Source organism: Symphalangus syndactylus, chromosome 7 (genome assembly GCF_028878055.3).
Source record: "Symphalangus syndactylus isolate Jambi chromosome 7, NHGRI_mSymSyn1-v2.1_pri, whole genome shotgun sequence".
NCBI classification, from domain to species: Eukaryota; Metazoa; Chordata; class Mammalia; order Primates; family Hylobatidae; genus Symphalangus; species Symphalangus syndactylus.
In genome coordinates this window covers 93,096,041-93,118,507 of record NC_072429.2, presented here as the reverse complement: position 1 = coordinate 93,118,507, position 22,467 = coordinate 93,096,041, and the positions used below count along the sequence as shown (strand labels likewise).

The 22,467-nt window shown below is 39.7% G+C and overlaps 1 protein-coding gene across 2 annotated transcripts in view; it reads left to right on the top strand.

Annotated features, from left to right (window-relative positions):
- The window catches only part of VIRMA (vir like m6A methyltransferase associated), a 65,295-nt gene that overhangs the window by 7,341 nt on the left and 35,487 nt on the right, over nt 1-22,467 (top strand). For both annotated transcript variants that reach the window (XM_055286781.2, XM_055286782.2), the window contains 7 exons: nt 2,108-2,223; nt 7,717-7,803; nt 8,912-8,960; nt 11,057-11,225; nt 15,017-15,139; nt 16,738-17,010; nt 18,697-19,837. In XM_055286781.2, the coding sequence (XP_055142756.1) occupies nt 2,108-2,223; nt 7,717-7,803; nt 8,912-8,960; nt 11,057-11,225; nt 15,017-15,139; nt 16,738-17,010; nt 18,697-19,837 (1,958 nt within the window). The remainder of the gene's footprint in view (nt 1-2,107; nt 2,224-7,716; nt 7,804-8,911; nt 8,961-11,056; nt 11,226-15,016; nt 15,140-16,737; nt 17,011-18,696; nt 19,838-22,467) is intronic.

The window sequence follows — 22,467 nt, the reverse complement described above, 5'->3', positions numbered from 1 at the left end:
AGAGTCTCGCTTTGTTGCTTAGGATGGGGTGCAGTGGTGCGATCACGACTCACTGCAGCCTTGACCTCCTGGGCATAAGTGATCCTCCCACCTCAGTCTCCTGAGTAGCTGGGACTACAGGCATGTGCTACCATGCCCAGCTGATTTTTAAATTTTTTGTAGACACAGGATCTTCCTATATTGCCCAGGCTGATCTTCTTGAACCCTGCCCTCAAGTGATGCTCCTGCCTCAGCCTCCCAAAGTGTAGGATTACAGGTGTGAGCCACGGCTCCCAGCCTGCACTTTTGTGAACGTTCCATGTTCTTGTTTGCATTCCTTTTGTGCATGCCTTCTCCTTTGTTTGCCTACAACCTGGTCTGGGGACCTAAATACCCCTCTGAATTTTCATAGCATCCTTTGTGAGTCTGTATCATGGCAATTTATCTACTTGTCTACCACAATAAATCATCTGTTCCATAATGGCAGAGATTATGTCTTGTCTTTGTAGCCTCAGAACCAGCATACTTTGGAACATAGTCGACATTTAATAAATATTTAGAAATAAATATTTAACAGAACTGGTAGCAACATACAGAAACTCTTTTATATACAAACAAAATAGATTTTGAAAGGCTATTTGTAAATCCTTAAATTCATTGTTGATAAGCATGATATTCTTTATAGTGAGACTCAGTCTTTCTAGATGCAAATAATGTGAGCCGTTCTTCTCATGATGAACTTTGACTAGTAGGTAATAACAGTTGACTGAAGTAATAGGAAAAGTTGACATAAAATTGTCCAAAAACAATGTGAAAACTCTCTTTTTAATTATTGAAAACAAGAATTATATTTGCCTAATCCTGTGTCAAATGATAGATGTAAGTATATACTAGGTATAATTTATGCTGTTTCTTTTTTTGTTTGTTTTTCTTTTTTCCCCAGGATGGAGTCTTAAACTTTGTCACCCAGGCTGGAGTGCAGTGAGGCAATCATATCATAACTATAGCCTCAAACTCCTGGGCTCAAGTGATCCTCCTACCTCAGCCCCCTGAGTAGTTAGGGTTACAGGCATGCACCTCTGCTTCTATTTTTTTTTTTTAATATAATAAACTCTTAGTTTGTGATTTTTTTTTTTTTGTAATTTTAGGAGGGGCTTATTTCAACTATTCAGTACCAAAATGCTTTCTCTGATCCCTTGATATTAGTTGGTATGTAAGTTTAACAAAGTAAGCTGATCTAAGTACAGATTTGCAGTTTCTTATCTATAATTCAGAAACTCAAAAATGGCAAAAAACTTACACCAAAAAACACAAAACCCTGCCCTGAATTCATTTGGCCATGCAGTCTAATCTGAACTGATATGGTGCTTGTTATAATCTTTTTTTTTCTTTTTTTTTTTTTTGAGAGGGAGTCTCACTCTGTCGCCCAGGCTGGAGTGCAGTGGCGCAATCTCGGCTCACTGCAAGCTCCGCCTCCCAGGTTCACGCCATGCTCCTTCCTCAACCTCCCGAGTAGCTGGGACTACAGGCGCCCGCCACTGCACCCGGCTAATTTTTTGTATTTTTTAGTAGAGACGGGGTTTCACTGGGGTCTCGATCTCCTGACCTAGTGATCTGCCTGCCTGGGCCTCCCAAAGTGCTGGGATTACAGGTGTGAGCCACCGCGCCCGGCCATAATCTTTATTTAGTGTGAATGTTGATATGTATGGCTGCAGAAATATTACATGTTTTGATTACAAGGTGATGCTGCAGAAGCCACTGGGGGTCTAAAGTAATATGCAGTATTTGGATTATATTATCTTTCTAGAAATCAAAAAGTCAGGATTCTGAAAGGCATTTGGCTCCAGAGATTTCAGATAAGGGACTCTGTGTCTGTATTAGTCTAAGCAAAACATCAGCAGGGAAGTAAATCATGACAGAAAATGTTAGGCAAATTGAGAAACTTAAGTAAGTACATCTTATCAGCTATTTATACAACACTGTAAATAATATAATATATTTAATGATATTTAATGATATGGAATGTTAAGGTTACATGTGACATTGTGAATGAATAAAATTTGAATAGAGAAACTGTTTTACAGAATGTTCTGAACCCCTCCCCCTCTGGCTTTTTTTTTTGTTACAGCAAAGTTCTCATATAGATGTGGTTCGTTTTCCATGTGTGGTTTATATCAATGAAGTCCGAGTCATACCTCCAGGAGTAAGAGCCCATAGCAGTCTGCCAGACAATAGAGCATATGGGTAAGTCAACTCTCTTTTTAAAAGTATTTTTTGGTTAAAGATTGTCTTAGAAACATATTCTTAAATGCAAAAATGTAAGGGAATATTTTACAAGTAATAAATCCTGAAGCTATTCAATTATGGTTATGCTGCATTGTAGTTAGCTCTATATTTTCTGTATAATGCATATATAATCTTAAACCTGAAAACAGTAATTATTTGACCCGTGTACTAGGTAAGATTTTTCTTTATTCATTTTTTTTAACTGATGGTGTTAGGTTTACGTTTTTTAAAATATTCTAGGGTGGTGTAACCAGGTAGATGAAGTATTTTTAACCTGATTTTTCTCTTGAAAATAAGTGGGAATTAGTTGAAATATTTATAAATGTATCATTATTATTATTATTATTATTACTACTTTTTTTTTTTTTTTTTTTGAGATGGAGTTTTGCTCCTGTTGTCCAGGCTGGAATGCAATGGCACGATCTTGGCTCACTGCAACCTCTGCCTCGTGGGTTCAAGTGAGTCTCCTGCCTCAGCCTCCTGAGTAGCTGGGATTACCCCACCACCACACCTGGCTAATTTTTTGTATTTTTAGTAGAGACGGGGTTTCACCATATTGGTCAGACTGGTCTGACCCAGCACTTTGGGACTGGTAATCCCAGCACTTTGGGAGGCCGAGGCAGGAGGATCACCTGAGGTCAGGAGTTCGAAACCAGCCTGGCCAACATGGAGAAACCCCGTCTCTACTAAAAATACAAAATTAGCCAGGCATGGTGGCGCATGCCTGTAATCCCAGCTACTTGGGAGGCTGAGGCAGGAGAATCGCTTAAACCTGGGAGGCGGAGGTTTTGGTGAGCTGAGATTGCGTCATTGCACTCTAGCCTGGGCAACAAGAGTGAAACTGTCTCAAAAAAAAGAAAAAGAGTTAAACTGGCTACTTTGTGATGGGCGTTATGGGACAGATTCAAAGTTAAGGGCTCATTTCTTCATAATTGTGGAAAATAGTTCATTATTTGTAGAAATAGGTAGAAAGTCTTCATAGGCATCATTCAAAAATTAAAAGATACACAAGAAAAATCTTTAATGTTTATAGTGAAGGATCGTTATAATTGACTTCCTATCTTTTTTTCCATGTTTAAGAAAATTAACTCATGTTTCCCTATAAGTTTCTTCCTGATTTTCCTATAAAGGGAGCTTTGTGTAGAATGAGGAAGATTGGATAATGATAGTATATCCAACAGTCTTCTCTAATTGTACTGCTTTTGGCCAAAAAAAGTTTGTCATTTATTGTTCTGTAACAAATTATAGCAAATATAGCAGCTTAAAACTACACATTTATTATCTCACATTGTTTCTGAGGGTCAGGATTCTGGGAGTCACTTAGCTGGCTCAGGTTCTTTCATGAAGTTGGAGTCAAGATATAGACTGGGGCTGAAGAATTTGCTTGGTAGCTCATTCATGGGGCTGCTGGCAGGAGGCTTCACTTCTTTGCTGGGAGATCCTCTCCATGGTCTTGTTCGTGTCATGACATGGCTTCTTCCAGAGTGAGTGATCTAAGAGTCAGAGGGCATGCCCAAGAAAGAAGCCACAGGCAGTGTGTTTTATAACTTAATATCAGAAGGTGACATATTATCATCTTTACCATATTCTGTAGGTTACATATTCTGCTGCTATAGTGTGGGAGGGGCCTACATAGGGTGTACACCCTACCATGTAGGGTGTGAATCCCAGGAAGCAAGTGTCACTGGGGTCATCTTAGGGACTGGCTACCATAGCAGGCAAACTGGATTTTGGCAATTAGCTGCCATTGGTAGGATTATTTGTTGCATTTTCTGTTATCTTAACCCTCTTCCTTTTTCTTAGCTGGAGATGTGTAGCTTTTCATGTTGTAAAAACATAAGGTATCAGAAACAAATTTATCAAACATTAAGGTATCAGAAACAAATTTATACATGATTAGTATGCTACACAACAGTAAAATAAAGTATTAACTCAGTAAAACAAATGTAAGAGTGAGGGCCGGTCACCGTGGCTTATGCCTGTAATCCTAGCACTATGGGAGGCTGAGGCAGGTAGATCATTTGAGGTCACGAGTTTGAGACCAGCCTAGCCAACATGGTGAAACCATGTCTCTATTAAAAATACAAAAATTAGCCAGCTGTGGTGGTGCGCATCTGTAATCCCAGCTACTCAGGAGGCTGAGGCAGGAGAATTGCCTGAACCTGGGGGGTGGAGGTTGCAGTGATCCGAGATTGCACCACTGCACTCCAGCCTGGGCAACAGAGCGAGACTCCATCTTAAAAAAAAGAAAAAAGAGCCAGGAAGACCAGAATCTGAAAGTTGAAAGCAGTGTTAGAGATCAAGTGATATTTGTGGGCATACTTTGTAATAGTGTTTTTTTCTCATTATAAAATTTAGAAATGCTTATATAAAATTAAAATCTCTTTAATCCCTTTATTCTGGTAGGGTGTGGTGGCTCAGGCCTCTAATCCCAGCACTTTGGGAGGCCAAGGCCGGAGGATCACTTGAGACCAAGAGTTTGGAGACCCCGTCTCTACAAAAATTTAAAAATTAGTTGGGCATGGTGGCTCATGCCTGTAGTCCTTGCTGCTTGGGAGGCTGAGGCGGGAGGATTGCTTGAACCCAGGAGTTAAGAGTTGCAGTGAGCTGTGATTGTGCCATTGCCCTCCAGCTTGGGCGACAAAGCAAGACTGTGTTTCAAAAAAAAAAAAAGTAATAACGATAATAATTATAATTCCTCTATTCCAAGAGCATCTTAACATTTGATATATATTTTTAATGTGTGTGTGTTTGTATGTGTGTGTGTGTTCATACATATATATGTATGCTTATATATGTATTTTATTATTACTTTTTGTAAATATGATACCTTATGTGAGGTTAGGTTTTTTAGAGTCACCGAGTTGTAAGATAACTGTCTGGTGCAGTCAGATTTCCTTTGATTCTTTAAATCATTTTTCAGTGACCAGGACCTGAGCTTTTAGGGTCTCAAAAGTAAAGAAAGAGTTTGTATTTTAGCCCTTTTTCCTTTTCTTGAGATACTGAAGTCCAGGGGCTAGTTTAAAGAAGGGCCAGGAGGGGTCTGGTGCAGTGGCTGACGCCTGTAATCCCAGCACTTTGGGAGGCTGAGGCGGGTGGATCAGCTAAGGTCAGAGACCAGCCTGGCCAACATAGGGAAACCCCGTCTCTACTAAAAATACAAAAATCAGCTGGGCATGGTGGCGCGTGCCTGTAGTCTCAGCTACTTGGGTTGCTGAGGTAGGAGGATCACTTGAACCTGAGAGGCGGAGGTTGTGGTGAGCGGAGATCGCACCACTACACTCCAGCCTGGGCAACAAGAGCAAGACCCCGTCTCAAAAAAAAAAAAAAAAAAAAGAAAAGAAAAAAAGTAAAGAAGGGCAAGAGGAAGAGACTAGAGTTGTTGGGTGCCTGTGATTGAATTTGGGTAAGGCAAATGTATGTTGTTATTTTGCTGTTACTTTTTAGTGTTCTATGTATTCCTTTATTTCATTTTTATATATCAGGAGTGCTTTTACATCATTAAATATTATTTGATTTTATGATTTCTAATAGCTACATAGTCTAATGAATGACTATACTATAAATATATTTGATTAGTCTCCTATGTGGGGACCATTAGATGGTTTTTAGTTTTCAAATTACAAGTAATAGTATGATGAATAACCTCTTGAAAAAAATCTGTTCACATATCAAGGTTTCTGTAGAAACACTTTCTAGAAAAAAGTACATCAAATGGTGTGTCTTTGTCCATTTTGTGTTACTTTAACAGAATACCACAGACTGGATAATTTATAAAGAAATTTATATCTCAAAGTTCTGGAGACTAGGAAGTCCAGTATCAAGGTGCCAGCAATCTGGCAAGAACGTTCTTGCAGCTTCATCTCATGGTGGAAGGCAAGAGCCAGAGAGCCCAGGAAAGCACAAGGGAGCTGAACTTGCTTTGTTAACAAGCATACTGTCACAGTAACTAATCCACTCCCCAGATAACAACATTCATTCATTCATGAGGGCAGAGTCCTCATGACCCAGTCATGTCTTATTAGGCTTGCCTCCCAACACTGTTGCATTGGGAATTAAATTTCCAGCACATGGACTTTGTGGGGTACGTTCAAACGGTAGCTTCATGTGAACATTTTCTTAGTCTCCTGAATTTTATTGCCACATTACTTTTCAGAATGATGATGCCTGTTTGTGCTTCTACCAGAAGTGCATACAGGAACCTCTTTGATAGTACTCTAGACATTATAGGTATTAACATTTGGATTTTTATATAAATGAACAAGAATAAAGCATGTGGTTTTCAAAGTCAAGATTTTAGTTGAATTTAAGGAATTTCAACCAAGGGTGCTATGGTATAGTATCTTTTACATAAAGTGTAGCAAGATTTTAGTTTAATGCAAATTAAATAGGCTCTGATATTAACCAAATAATCTATTTTTAGAAACACCAAAATATTTTTGTAAATTGCTGCTGTACAAATATCAATTGGCTTTAAGTCACAACTTAGGGCTATGATGCTAAAGTTACTATTATAGTCTTGTATTAATGTGGTTAAGTTGAAATTGTAATTACACAACTTGAAGTTAGCTAATCCCTGATTCTTTTGATAATGAAAGGGAACAGGCATGCCTGAATCCCAGCACCTTGGGAGGCTGACGTGGGAGGATCACTTGAGCACAGGAGCTCGAGACCAGCCTGGGCAACATAGTGATACCTTGTCTCTACTTAAAAAAAAAAATTAGCCCAGTGTAGTGGCATATACCTGTAGTCCCAGCTGCTTGGGAGGCTGTAGCAGGAGGATTGTTTGAGTCTGGGAGCTCGAGGCTACAGTGAGCTGTAGTCATGCCACTGCACTCTAGCCTGGTCAAGAAAGCAAGACTCTGTCTCTAAAAAGAAGAGGAGGCCGGGTGCAGTGGCTCACACCTGTAATCCCAGCACTTTGGGAGGCCGAGACGGGTGAATCACCTGAGGTCAGGAGTTTGAGACCAGCCTGGCTAACGTGGCGAAACCCCATTTCTACTAAAAATACAAAAAAATCAGCTGGGCGTGGTGGCGCATGCCTGTAATCCCAGCTACTCAGGAAGCTGAGGCAGGAGAGTCGCTTGAACCCAAGTGTGGAGGTTGCAGCGAGCCAAGATCATGCCTGCCATTGCACTCCAGCTTCGGTAACAAGAGCGAAACTCCGTAACACCGTCTCAAAAAAAAAATGAATAGTAATAGCATGCAAAAAGTACTTGATTAAAATTTGATATTCAATAATACTTAAAATCAGCTGTTGGCTACTTGAGATCGGATGTGAATAAAATTACATACAATATCATAGTTAACTATATTTTTGTTATTTAAATCTCAGGAATATCATATTCTGATTCTAGAATTGCTCTTAACTTTATACTTACTATGTTATTTGTTTTAATTTAGGAAGTGTTTGTTACAAAGGCTGATGTTTCAACTTTGTTTCATTTACAGAGAGACATCTCCGCATACATTTCAATTAGACTTATTCTTCAACAATGTAAGCAAACCAAGTGCCCCTGTTTTCGATAGGTTGGGAAGGTATGTACCTGCTAGGTAATTTCACCAGAAACTCATGAGTTAGTAAGCAACACCTTTTGATTGATCTTTAGATAGAAGAAAAGGATGTATCTGCTGGTAGACCCAAGAACGCAGGATTTAATTGTGTCAAGGTGGTATTAAAGAAATGTCAAACTCCTAAGGAGACGCTGAGTTTATAAAATAAAAATTTAAATGTGTGAAACAGCCATTGTTTGTTAACTTGTGACTCGTGCATGCATTTCTGATATACATGATACTTTCACACATGATAGTAACCTAATTTGGAAAATATTTTTGATTCTTAAAATATATAGGCACATTGAGAGCTAATATTTTATGTGTGTCTTTCATATCACACTACTGTGCAATTTATAATTCCATAGCCACGTTTTGTAAAATGAAACTTTTGTTTGTAGATACCCCCTTTTTTTGATTATTTAGTACATGCTAGGTAGTTTTTTTCAGGTTAGGTATTATTAAACCTGTTGTTATGATGTCTGCAAACAAATGACCATTCAATGGGTTTACTTAGAACTCATAAAATAAAAAAAATTAAAGGCAGCTTAAAAAATGAGAAAATGTCTGTTTCTGTCAGGAATTAACATTTCTTAGACATCACTCATTCTGTTATTGACCCCTCTCTTATTTATTATTAAATTATGTCAATAATTTAACTTTTTTTTAAATGAAGGGAAACCTTAGATAATTTGAAGCAGGTAATTTTTAGTATTTGGGGGTGTTTTTATGTCAGTACCTACTTAATAAAAACAGGTACTTTTCTTAAATTTTGGTTGTAGTCTATATTTTTGTATGACTGTAATGCAATGGTTCTCTACTCTGGCTGTACATTAGAATTACCTGTGTGCTTTTAAAAATTTGCTGATGTCCATACTCACCCTAAAGCAGTTAATTCAGAATCTGGGATTGATTTTTTTTTTCTTTATCACATTTTGGGGACAGTACATTAAACTCAAACTTTGTGGTTTATTGAATCAAAACAAAAATCTAGCATTTGATTATATTAAAATATTTGAATCTAGAGAGACATCTTCATGAACTGTGATGTTCAATGTTTGAGCTTACGTATTTATTTCTACTCCCTTGACAGCCTGGAATATGATGAGAATACTTCCATCATCTTTAGACCTAACTCAAAGGTAATTGTAGAAGTCAGTTTTCAACTTGTCATTACTATTTGCTCTCAACTCCACTTAAAGTTTTTGATCCATATAAATCAATGTTGCAGAGTGTCATATCTTTTTTTTTCTTTTTTTGTTTTTTGAGACAGAGTTTCGCTCTGTCACCCAGGCTGGAGTGCAGTGGCGTGATCTCGGCTCACTGCAAGCTCCGCCTCCCAGGTTCACGCCATTCTCCTGCCTCAGCCTCCCGAGTAGCTGGGACTACAGGCGTCCGCCACCGTGCCCGGCTAATTTTTTGTATTTTTAGTAGAGATGGGGTTTCACCGTATTAGCCAGGATGGTCTTGATCTCCTGACCTTGTGATCCACCCGCCTTGGCCTCCCAAAGTGCTAGGATTACAGGCGTGAGCCACCACGCCCGGCTCAGAGTGTCATATCTTACCTGATTCTTCTAGCATCTAGACACTATTTTATAATGCAATAAAGACATTGTAACGTCCTTCTCTACCTATAAAGCTCTTTCTTCCTCTTTCGAGTCAAGAAGAGACCAGCATTTGTGCTTTACCATCTTTCATTTAGATAGGCAAGTTCAGAAGACGACAGGCAGGCAAATTGTTATTAGACACTACTGTGCCTTAATTAAAGTTTCTTTTAAAAGTACATATTTCATATTTCTCCTTTCTTATCAAAAATATACCTTTTTTCTTGATATGCCAGATGCCATGCTGGGAGCATTTAGTGGCAGATTTGAAATGCAAAAATAATTACGACCTGGTATGGGACTACTCAGCTTGCTGTTTGGTTTTGGGGGGATGGGTATTAAATCCTTTGCATTCTGTTTTGACTAAAAATTATCATTGTTATCTGTTTATCTTCCTTCCAGTGGGATTTCTGTTCAGTCTATCAATCCTTGGCCAGTCGTTGAACCCTTCATCTGGTCCCCAGTTTCCCTGTATAGTCTAACAAAGAAATATTAATTTCTTTTTTCCTTATTTTGCCTCCAGAAGGGGCCCCAGTAACACTTACAACTTTGTCTTTACCCAATAATGGTGGGGAGGAAAGAGAACTCAGAAGTCAGGGCCTTTGGTTTCTAATGCAGGCTCTTCACATGCTCTGGTGTTCTTATTTCTTAAAAGGGAATGACAATATCTGCTCTCATAATTGTGAAGATCTAGCTATTAATGTAGATAAGCTCTAGAAAGCATAAATTATTTTTATCTTATAGGAAATATTGAGGGTTAATGGCATTGGCAAAAGTCTTTAGTCTTTTTAGGAGAAAGTTTCTTTGCAAAAACCATTTATTTAATGCCTCTGGGTTCCTTTCCTTTTTTTTTTTTTTTTTTGAGACCGAGTCTCACTCTGTCACCCAGGCTAGAGTGTGCAGTGGCGCAATCTTGGCTCACTGCAACCTCTGCCTCCTGGGTTCAAGCAATTCTCTGCCTCAGTCTCCTGATTATCTGGGATTATGGGTGCCACCACTACCCCGTCTAATTTTTGTAATTTTAGTAGAGATGGGGTTTCACCATCTTGGCCAGGCTGGTCTTCAACTCCTGACCTTGTGATCCACCCAGCTCAGCCTCCCAAAGTGCTGAGATTACAGGCGAGCCACTGCACCCGGCCAGTTCCCTTACTTTTTAACGTACAATGTGGGTACATAAAATATACCTGCATGTATGAATTTGGCTTGTGAGAAGAATGCTATGCAGTTTTATGGACTTTATCATTCTTGAGACTGAGCATCATTTGTGCTTTTGGTCCCTTCTACCACCCCTGTACCTATTGGGGTTTAATTTCTTAATTAGCAATAACTCCTACTTAATTTTATTCTCATTTCTTTTCTCTTGGATGGGAGTCTGGTTATACTTTTTGAACAAGGTTGACATAAAGCATAGGACTGGGAGATGTAATCTTAGGACAGGTGCAGGTGTAGTTATGGTAACTCTGGAGAACCACACTAAAAGCTGTGCCTGGGTAAATTTCACTTTGTGTTGACTTTGCATTTTCAGCATACTTTTAAAGACTTTAGTTGAACTACAATCTAATTTGATATCAGCTAACTTCTAGCATTTTAAAACATGACTTTGAAAGATTTTTTTTTCCCTCCCTAAAAATCAGGTGAATACTGATGGTCTGGTGCTAAGAGGCTGGTATAACTGTCTGACACTGGCAATATATGGATCAGTGGATAGAGTGATAAGTCATGACAGAGACTCTCCACCACCACCACCTCCACCTCCACCACCTCCCCAGCCACAACCAAGTTTGAAAAGGAATCCAAAACATGGTGAGAATTTTAAATTTGCTTTTGCAAGTGAAACTTACATCCGTGGTGTAAAAAAAAAAAATAATTCGAAGAGCGCTCTTTTACCTTTTGTTTTTATTTTGTTTTATTTCTTGAGAGAGAGAGAGGAAGAAGAGAGGGGGAGAGAGGGAGGGAAGAGGTGGAAGGGAGAAACAGAGGGGCAGAGGGGGAGAGAGGGAGGAAGGGGGAAGACAAGAGGAAAAGAAGGAAAGAAGAGGAGGCAAGAGAGAGAAGGGGAGGGAGAGAAAGGAGGGAAAGTGAGGGATCGGGGTGGGAGAGAGTGAGCAAGCACACCTTGTTCACCTTTTGAACCTTGCTTAAGAGTTGACAAGGTAGCTATCTGTTAGTCTCCCATTCTTGTCTGTAAGAGTTTCTTTTTATGTTGAAGTGGTGACATTTTATTTTCTTCCTCTATTTTCCTAGAGAGCTTTTAAAACTGATCTGAGGGAATTTTTTCTCATTTAAAATATCTTAATGATAATGCAATCTAGTGACTATTCATGGTTTACTATTAAAATTATTTGTAAATGAATTGAAAAATAGGCAGGGAGTTTGTTACATATTCCCGGAATACTTACATAAATGACATTTTTTTTTCAAGAGTGCATTTAAAATTTGATTAGGTATATACATCTTAACTAATGTAGATTTCTTCCACTTTTGAGAACCTTTTTCTCATTAACTGGAAACAAGAAAAATAAGAACTTCAGTGGCTTTCTTTCAGAAGTTAGGCAGCTGGACTCATGTTTCTCAGAATCTCTTCTCCTCACTCCAGTGTTAATCACTGTAAGAAGACCACAAGGCTGAGTGCAGTGGCTCATGGCTGTAATCCTAGCACTTTGGGAGGCCGAAGTGGGAAGATTGCTTGGGGTCAAGAATTCAAGACCAGCCTGGCCAACATGGCGAGACCCTATGTCTATTTAAAAAAAAAGAAGTTGACACAATGAGATTCATAGCCAGCTGCAGTGGTATACATCTGTGTTCCCAGCTACTCAAGAGGCTGAGGCAAAAGGATCGATTGAGCCCAGGAGTTCGAGTCCATTCTGGGCAACATAGTGAGACTCCCATCTGTAAAAATAAATAAATAGGCTGGGCACAGTGGCTTATGCCTGTAATCCTTACACTTTGGGAGGCTGAGATGGGAGGATTGCTTGAACACAGGAGTGTGAGACCAGCCTGGGCAACATAGGGAGAACCTGCCCCTCCCCACCGCCCCAAAAAAGAAAGAATTAGCTGGGCATGATGGCATGTGCCTGTGGTCCAGCTACTCTGGAGGCCGAGGTGGGAGGATCTCTTGAGCCTGGGAAGTTGAGGCTGCAATGAGTCATGATCGTGCCACTGCACTCCAGCCTAGGCAATGGAGCAAAACCCTGTCTCAAAAACAAAAACAAAAACCCACATACAAAATAAATAAATAAAAGGAGTTTCAAGAATACATTTTGAAATTGTAATTAAAGTCACTAAGGAATAATATTTTGCTTTATAATTAGCATTTTTGTGACTATAAATGACCTTTGTTTCTCTGAATCCTGATATAGTAATGTGGTGTGAGCTCTTTTTTTTCTGATGGTGGTCATACACTGTACTTTTCTTAGATCTTACCTGTTAAGCATAGTTACTCTTTCAGTTTTCTTTTTCTTTCAGTCCTTTATTTTTCTGTGCTTGTTTTTTTTTTTTTTTAACCAAACCGTGAGCTCCTTGTGGATAGAAAGTATGTTTTACATATATTTGTGTTTTCAGTCTTACCATAGTGTCTGACATATGTAGCGGTTACTCTAAAAATTTATTCATTTTACTGATTTCTTTTAAAATTGACACTTAAGCACATATATATATATATATATACATGTGTTTTTAACTTTTTATTTAAAAATTTTTTTAATTTAATTTTTTTATTTTTAGAGACAAGATTTTGTTATGTCACCCAGGCTGGAGTGCAGTAGCCTGATCATAGCTCACTGTAACCTTGTAATCCGGGACTCAAGCAGTCCTTCCACCTCAGTCTGTGGAGTACCTAGGACTATAGACGTGTGCCACCCTCCACCCCAACTCATTTTTTTGTAGAGATGGGGTCTCACTATGTTGCCCAAACTGGTCTCAAACTCCTAGCCTCAAGTGATCCTTTCGTCTCAGCCCTTCAAAGTGCTGGGTTGACAGGTGTGAGCCACCACACCTGGCCCCTTAACTTTTTACTTTGAGATAATTATAGATTGACAGAAGGTTGTAAAGAAATGTACAGGGAAGTCCTGTGCACTCTTTAGCCTCCCCCAGTGATAACATCTTTTATAAATATAGTACAATATCAAAACCAGAAAATTGGTGTTGGTGCAATCTGTGGAGCCTATTCAGATTTCACTAGTTAGACATGCACTTGTTTGTGTATGTGTAACTCTCTGCATTTTTATGTCATGTGTACAGCCTTGCATAACCAACACCATGATCAAAATACTTATCTGGGCTGGGTGCCGTGGCTCACGCCTGTAATCCTAGCACTTTGGGAGGCCGAGGCGGGCAGATACTTGAGGTCAGGAGTTTGAGACCAGCCTGGCCAACATGGTGAAACCTCATCTCTACTAAAAATACAAAAATTTGTTGGGCATGGTGATGCATACCTGTAGTCCCAGCTACTTGGGAGGCTAAGGCAGGAGAATCACTTGAACCCTGGTGGTGGAGGCTGCAGTGAGCCGAGATTGTGCCATTGCAGTCCAGCCTGGGCGACAGAGCAAGACTCCGTCTCAAACAAAACAAAACAAAACAAACAAAACCCCAAAATACTTAACTATACCATTGCCCCAAGGTTCCCTATTACCCCTTTATAGCCATATTCATCGCACCCATCTCTAGCCTTTGGCAGCCACTAATCTGTTCACCATTTCTATAGTTATATTATTTTACACATGTTACATCAATGGAATCATGCAGTATCTTTGTGAGACTGACTTTTTTCATTCAGCATAATTTACTTGAAGTTCAACGTATTATATATAGTTTGTTGTTTTTTATTGCTGAGTAATATTACAAAATATAGATGTACCAAAATTTAACTGCTAACCTGTTGTAGGACATTTGGGTAGTCTCTTTTTTTTTGGCTATCACAAATAAAGCTGAACATTCCTGTATTTTTTTTGCATGAAAATAAAATCCTCATTCTCCGGGGTTATGCCCAAGCCTAAGAGTGTGTACATTATATTTCGGTACATGAGAAGTCAGAAATTCTAATGTTACCAATATAGATTAATTAGCAAAATTTCTGTTAAGATGCCAGGAAGGAAAAGTTTATCATCAGTTAATTCTGAAGATGAAAGTCTGAAATGATGACAAGTATTTTTTCAGTATGTGGGAAGTCAGAAATTCTAATGTTATTAATATAGATTAATTAGCAAAATTTCTGAGACACCAGGAAGGAAAAGTTTATTAGTTAATTCTGAAGATGAAAATCTCCCCAATGATGAAAAGTATTTTTTCCATTCATTTCCTTATACTTTAACATGATTATCTTTGTTCTACTTGGGGATTGATTTGTTTTAGGACTGCCTGTGTATACACAAATCTGTGCATACTCAAGTCCTGATGTTGGCCCTGAGGAACCTGCATATACGGAAGGTCAGCCCTTTATATATATGCAGATTTTGCATCCCTCAAATACCATATTTTAGATCTCTCTTTGCTTTAAAAAAAATCACATGTAAGTGGACCCACACAGTTCAAAGCCATGTTGTTTGGGGGTCATCTGTAATTTGAAAGTTCTTTTTCTGTCTCCCATAAAACACTAGCTGATGGGGAGAAAGAAGATCAGTTTAATGGAAGCCCTCCAAGACCACAGCCAAGGGGACCAAGAACTCCTCCAGGACCCCCTCCACCTGATGATGATGAAGATGATCCTGTGCCTCTGCCAGGTATAAATAAAACCAGTGCTAAGGTTTTCCCCCCTAGTAAATAGTACGTTTTTGTTTTTGTTTTGAGATGGTCTCACTCTGTTGCCCAGGGTGGAGTACAGTGGCTCACTGCAGTCTTGACCACCTGGGCTTACGTGATCCTCTCACCTCAGCCTCCTAAGTAGCTGGGACTACAGGTGTGCATCACCATGCCTTGCTGATTTTTAACATATCTGTAGAGATGGGGTCTCACTATTTTGCCCAGGCTGGAACTCCTGAGCTAAAGTGATCCATCTGCCTTAGCTCCACAAAGTGTTAGGATTATAGGCATAAGCCACTGTGCCTGGCTAATAGTGCTTTTTGATTAAGAAAAGAAGTTAGGTGCTAGTAATCAAATCTTGATGCAGTCTCCCCCCATGCTGTGCAGTATTTCCTTGTGTTTTTTTCTTTTTTCTTTCTTTTTTTTTTTGAGACAGGTTTTTGCTCTGTGACCCAGGCTAGAGTGCAGTGGCACCATCTCAGCTCACTGCAGCCTTGAATTCCCGGGTTCAAGAAATCCTCCCACCTCATCCTCCCCAGTGGCTAGGACCACAGGTGTATACCACCATGCCTGGCTAATTTTTTAATTTTTTATAGAGAAGAAGTTTCCTATGTTGCTTAGGCTGGTCTTGAACTCAAGTGATCCTCCCTCCTTGGCCCCCCACAGTTTTGGGATTTACAGGTGTGACCCACAGTGCCTAGCCACTAATTGTATTTTTCTTTCTGTTGGCCAGTTAACTCGTTAAAAAAAAATTTGTTAACTCATTTGAAGCTGTGCCAAAATAAAATGTAAGTTTGCTGTAGTGATATGTACAAAAGAGTACCAGATAAAAATCAGTAGTATCGGTCTTGGTGTGGTAGCTCATGCCTGTAATCCTAGCACTTTGGAAGGCTGAGGCAGGAGGAGGACCTCTTGAGCCCAGGAGTGTGAGACCAGCCTGGGCAACATAGGGAGACGCTGTCTCTATTAAAAATAAAAATAAAATAAAAATAGGCTGGGCATGGTGGCTCACGCCTGTAATCCCAGCACTTTGGGAGGCCAAGGTGAGCGGATTACCTGAGGTCAGGAGTTCTAGACCAGCCCGGCCAACATGATGAAACCCCATCTCTACTAAAAATACAAAAATTATCTGGGTGTGGTGGTACACGCCTGTAATCCCAGCTACTTGGGAGACTGAAGCAGGAGAATTGCTTGAGCCCAGGAGGCAGAGGTTGCAATGAGCTGAGATCATGCCACTGCACTCCAGCCTGGCCGACAGAGTGAGACTCTGTCTCAAAAAAAGAAAAAAATAAAAAATAAAATAAAAATAAGTAGTATGTACTGGAAAAGATAAAAATCTGTATAGTTACTTAAAAGCTAAAAAGAAAAGGAATGGCTTAACAGTATACTTTATTATTGCTCACTGTGGCAGTTGTACAGTGTATACTCAATATTTTTTAAACAGCGAGTAATTCTTTTTTTTTAAGGGTATTTATAAGCTATATCATCCAAAATATTAAGTAGTTGCCATATCCAGTCTTGCTGCCTTGTGTCATTTAAACCATTAAAATAGTCTGTGCCTTAAATCTCAATTTTTCAGTGTCTGGTGACAAGGAAGAGGATGCTCCTCATAGAGAAGATTACTTTGAGCCCATTTCTCCTGATCGGAATTCTGTTCCCCAGGAAGGGCAATATTCTGATGAAGGAGAAGTAGAAGAGGAACAACAAGAAGAAGGAGAAGAAGATGAAGATGATGTGGATGTAGAGGAAGAAGAGGATGAGGACGAGGATGATCGACGTACAGTAGACAGTATTCCTGAGGAGGAAGAGGAAGATGAAGAGGAAGAAGGTGAAGAGGATGAAGAAGGTGAAGGTGGGTTATGTTAGCTAGGACTTTGGGGTTTAAGTACTAGAAGCTAACTCAATGCGGCTTTGAAAAATGCAAAAGAATTTCTAGCAAAGATAAATGGGTTCCAAGAAACCTAGGGTCAGAATGTAGCTAGGCCTCAAGGCATGACTAGAAATGAGATTTCCATCCCTCCTCTGCTTTGTGTGTTTAATCTCCCTTGTTTAACCAATCAGCCTAAACTGCCTGACTGTATCTCAGTTTTCTGTTTGACTTGCTACAATATGAGTTTCCCCTTGACAGCATCAGCTTTTGCCAGGAAAACAGGGTCATGCAGCAAATACATGTTGGTTAGGGATTTGGTGGCTGTTTTCAGAGTAAGGAGTGGTAAAGCTAGGTGGAATTCCTGAAGATGTCTGCCACCTAGGTATTTTAGCAAATGCTGCATTATTTTTAAAAATTCAAGGGAAAAATCTCAATTATGCAAGTACATGTGGCTTTATTTTTCCTTTGAAAGCAAAAAGTGAGAGATATTCAAGCTAATTGGCTCTTAATTTGCCCAAGAAATGGCATTTAATGTTAAAGCATTTATGCAGAATAACAGATAATCTGCCTTGGCTTTTTTCTACAGATAGTGAAAATGAGTGTCATTTGAGAATCACAGGGACAAATAGCTAGACTACCATGTGATACATTTTTTAGCTTTCCCCATTCCCAGATTATCAAATAATTATTTCTAGATTTATTGTATTTGGCAAAAGTAGTTAAATTTTAGGCAGGCAGTTTTCTTTTTTTCTTTTTTTTTTTTTGAGACAAAGTCTCATTCCATGACCCAGACTGGAGCACGGTGGTGCGATCTTGGTTCACTGCAACCTTCACCTCCAGGGTTCAAGTGATTCGTCCCTCAGCCTTCCGAGTAGCTGGGCTTACAGGCGCCCACCCCTACGCTCGGGTAATTTTTGTATTTTTAGTAGAGACCGGGGTTTCACCATGTTGGCCAGGCTGGTCTCGGACTCCTGACCTCAAGTGATCTGCCCAGCTTGGCCTCCCAAAGTGCCGGGATTACGGGCATGAGCCACTGTGCGCAGCCATATTTTAAATGAACACATTTTCTATCAAAATATAATAGAGACCTACAAAACTGTGTGATAGGTAAATGCAGAGAAATAAAAATTCAGGAATGTGAAATTAATGTTATAAAAAGAATCTACAATGGTTTTGCTGAAAATATTTGGTTTAACCTGATGATATTAGTTCTTACCTAACTTTAAAACAACCAGTTTTTTTCGTCTTAAAAATAATCTCTCAAGAGGACAAGCATAATTTCTTTCCTCCTGAGATAGATATTTTTGTTACTTTGAGGCATTTCTAATTTTATTTCTGTGAGGAAAAGATATCTGTTACAGAGTTAGTTGTAAAACTGAACAGATACAGAGGAATTTGCTTAAAATGTTTGTCCAGTTTTCAGGTCTCACCCCTTTCAGGAAAAAAAGAAGTTTGTCCATAATTCTATTAGAAATTATAAAATGTTGTAAAATTGTGGATAAGATGTTGGGGCAGAAGTTGGTTTTGTTGAGGAAATCATTTTTAATGTTTTATTAAAACTATTTCTTGTTCAATCAGAACAAGAATCAGAACTATTTCTTGTTCAATCAGAATTTATGTCAATCAAAGATGATGTAATACTTAAATATTATTCATACTAATTTTCAGGGGATGATGGTTATGAACAAATTTCCAGTGATGAAGATGGAATTGCTGACTTGGAACGTGAAACATTTAAGTATCCAAACTTTGATGTTGAATACACTGCTGAAGACTTAGCTTCAGTTCCTCCTATGACATATGATCCATATGACAGGGAGCTTGTACCACTCTTATACTTCAGTTGTCCATACAAGACTACTTTTGAAATTGAAATCAGTAGAATGAAGGATCAAGGTCCAGATAAAGAAAATTCAGGGGCAATCGAAGCCTCAGTGAAGTTAACAGAACTCTTAGATTTGTATAGAGAAGATAGAGGTGCAAAATGGGTAACAGCTTTAGAAGAAATTCCAAGTTTGATAATAAAAGGGTTAAGCTATTTGCAATTGAAAAACACAAAACAAGACTCCCTTGGCCAGTTGGTAGACTGGACCATGCAAGCTTTAAATTTACAAGTAGCGCTTCGCCAACCTATCGCCTTAAATGTTCGACAGCTCAAAGCTGGGACCAAATTAGTGTCCTCACTAGCAGAATGTGGGGCTCAAGGAGTTATGGAACTGCTACAAGCAGGAGCGATCAATGGATTATTTGAGCTTCTGTTTGCTGATCATGTATCATCTTCTCTTAAGTTAAATGCTTTTAAAGCTTTGGACAGTGTCGTTAGTATGACAGAAGGAATGGAAGCTTTTTTAAGAGGTAGGCAGAATGAAAAAAGTGGTTATCAGAAGCTTCTGGAACTCATACTTTTAGATCAGACTGTGAGGGTTGTTACTGCTGGTTCAGCTATTCTCCAAAAATGCCATTTCTATGAAGTCTTGTCAGAGATTAAAAGACTTGGTGACCATTTAGCAGAGAAGACTTCATCTGTTCCTAACCACAGTGAACCTGATCACGACACAGATGCTGGACTTGAGAGAACAAACCCAGAATATGAAAATGAGGTGGAAGCTTCTATGGATATGGATCTTTTGGAATCCTCAAATATAAGTGAAGGGGAAATAGAAAGGCTTATTAACCTCCTAGAAGAAGTTTTTCATTTAATGGAAACTGCCCCTCATACAATGATCCAACAACCTGTTAAGTCTTTCCCAACGATGGCACGAATTACTGGACCTCCAGAGAGGGATGATCCATACCCTGTTCTCTTTAGGTAAGACATGTTTGCCTTTTGGGAAATAAATTTCACAAATCATTGGAGACAATTTTATGTGGTTGATTTTGCTTTTTATCTGATTGTAGCTAACTTATTTATGTGTAAGGATACTGGATATTTCAAAACAGTTATTCAGTAGTGGAACTGAGAAGTATGTTACTGTGGGTGAGCTTATATTGTGTTAGTTCTTAAAGCAAAAATGGGAACTTCAGTGAAGATTTTAGTAATTAACAATGATGCTTGTATAAGCATGTCTATGAGCAAGAATAAATGAGAAACTTCTGACTTGCTTCTGGGAAGGTGGTACAAAGGAATGGTGTAGGAAGGAGAGCTCTTCTGTGTGAACCCTTCTGTACTTACTACTCTTAATACATTGTAAGTTAAAATTATATTTTACTAACTTAATTTTACAGTCCTGGTTAAAGATGTCTTTAAGTTTTCATTACTACTTGTTTCTGCCATCTACCCCTCTCATTATCTGTTGATACAGTTTTGCCATTGTTAGGACCAGCATCCATAGTAGATTTTTTATTTTGTTTTGAGACTTTCTTTCTTACCATTTGCCTGTAAATAATTTCCTAACATAAAAATGGAAAAATGGCATTTGAATTATTTTATTACTTACTTTTGTGATTAATATTTCCATTGATTTGGAGCATAGTGCATTCCCAGGAGATGGGATATGTGTCCACTCTAAAACCTCCACTTATCCAAGTTCCTGTTTTTAGCTGAAACTATTACACCTTGTCTTCGTTTGAGTTTCCTGAAAGGATAACTGGAGTCAAAGTCTTGGGTGCAGGTTCTTTGTTTGAAAGATTATCCTAGGAAGCAGAAATGCATGAAGAGAGTAAGATAAGGAGAAAAACCAGTAAAGGAAGTATTATTATACTTACTGCTGTGGACAGCTGGGGCTTATCCTACTGGGGACCCTCCGAAGAACTGGTTAAAGTATATCTCCTGCTTATCCTCCTAAAACATTCAGGCTGGGGCATTCGTCTACCAACTCTCCCCTTTGGTTCAAGGATGCCGACAAGAAACTTTAACTCTTTTATGCTTCTGAGCTGTTCGTGCTTGTGGTCTGAGCACGCTTTAATCCCTTTGGGGGAAACCCTGAGAAAGAAAGGTAGGGAGGCCCAAAGTGAACACTTGAGGCCAGATACTGGCAACCCTCACAGATTGTGTACTGGGAAATCAATGCGTCAGTGATGGGAGGTTGGGGAGCAGTAATATGTAAGAGATGGGCAGAGAATGCATTTAGGCAGGATACTTAGAAGGAATAGAAAGACAAAATGAGAAGCAGGAAAGAATAGAAACCAAGGAAGCAAATAGTGTTTAGGAACTATTACAGGTGGCTCACGCCTGTAATCCCAGCACTTTGGGAGGCTGAGGCAGGCGGATCATCTGAGGTCAGGAGTTCGAGACCAGCCTGGCCAACATGACGAAACCCCGTCTCTACTAAAAATACAAAAATGAGCCGGGTGTGGTGGTGGGTGCCTGTAATCCCAGCTACTTGGGAGGCTGAGGCAGGAGAATCATTTGAACCTGGAGGATAGAGCATGTGGTGAGCCAAGATCTGGCCACTGCACTCCAGCCTGGGCTACAGAGTGAGACTCTGTCTCAAAAAAAAAACAGTCCAGCCACAGTGGCTCACGCCTGTAATCCCAGCACTTTGGGAGGGCAAGGCAGGTGGTTCACCTGAGGTCAATAGTTCAAGACCAGCCTGACCAGTGTGGAGAAACCCCATCTCTACTAAAAATACAAAATTAGCGGGGCATGGTGGCGCATGGGTGTAATCCCAGCTACTTGGGAGGCTGAGGCAGGAGAATCGCTTGAAACCGGGAGGCAGAGGTTGCAGTGAGCTGAGATCTCACCATTGCACTCCAGCCTGAGCAGCAAGAGCGAAACTCCGTCTCAAAAAAATAAAAAATAAAAAATAAGTAACAAAACACACATGCACACACACAAACTAGCCGGGCTTGGTGGAATGCTCCTGTAAACCCAGCTACTTGGGAGGCTGAGGCAGGAGAATCCTTTGAACCCGAGAGGTTGGAGGTTCTGGTGAGCCGAGATCGGGCCACTGCACTCCAGCCTGGGCAACAGAGTGAGATGCTATCTCAAAAAAAGAAAAACTAGCCAGGCATGGTGGCGCACGCCTGTAATCCCAGCTAACTCGGGAGGCTGAGGCAGGAGAATCGCTTGAACCCAGGAGGCAGTGGTTGCAGTGAGCCAAGATTGTGCCACTGCACTCCTGCCTGGGCAACAAGAGCGAAACTCCGTCTCAAAAAAAAGAAATTTGGCCAGCCTGGGCAACATAGGGAGACCTCATCTCTACAGAAAATAAAAAATTAAAAAAAAAATTAGCTGGGAATGGTAGTGTGCGCCTGTGGTCCCAGCTGCTCAGGAGGCTGAGGTGGGAGGATTGCTTGAGCCTGAGAGGTTAAGGGTGCAGTGAGCGGTGATTGTGCCACTGCACTCCAGTCTGGGCAGCAGAGTGAGACCGTGTCTCAAAACAAGAAATTTGGCTAAGAGAAAAAGTAAGAAACAAGGCAGCAGCTAGAAGGAGATGTTGGGGTCAAAAAGGAAGATTTTTATTTTTTAGGAGTGGGAGAGGCTTGAGCATATTTGTA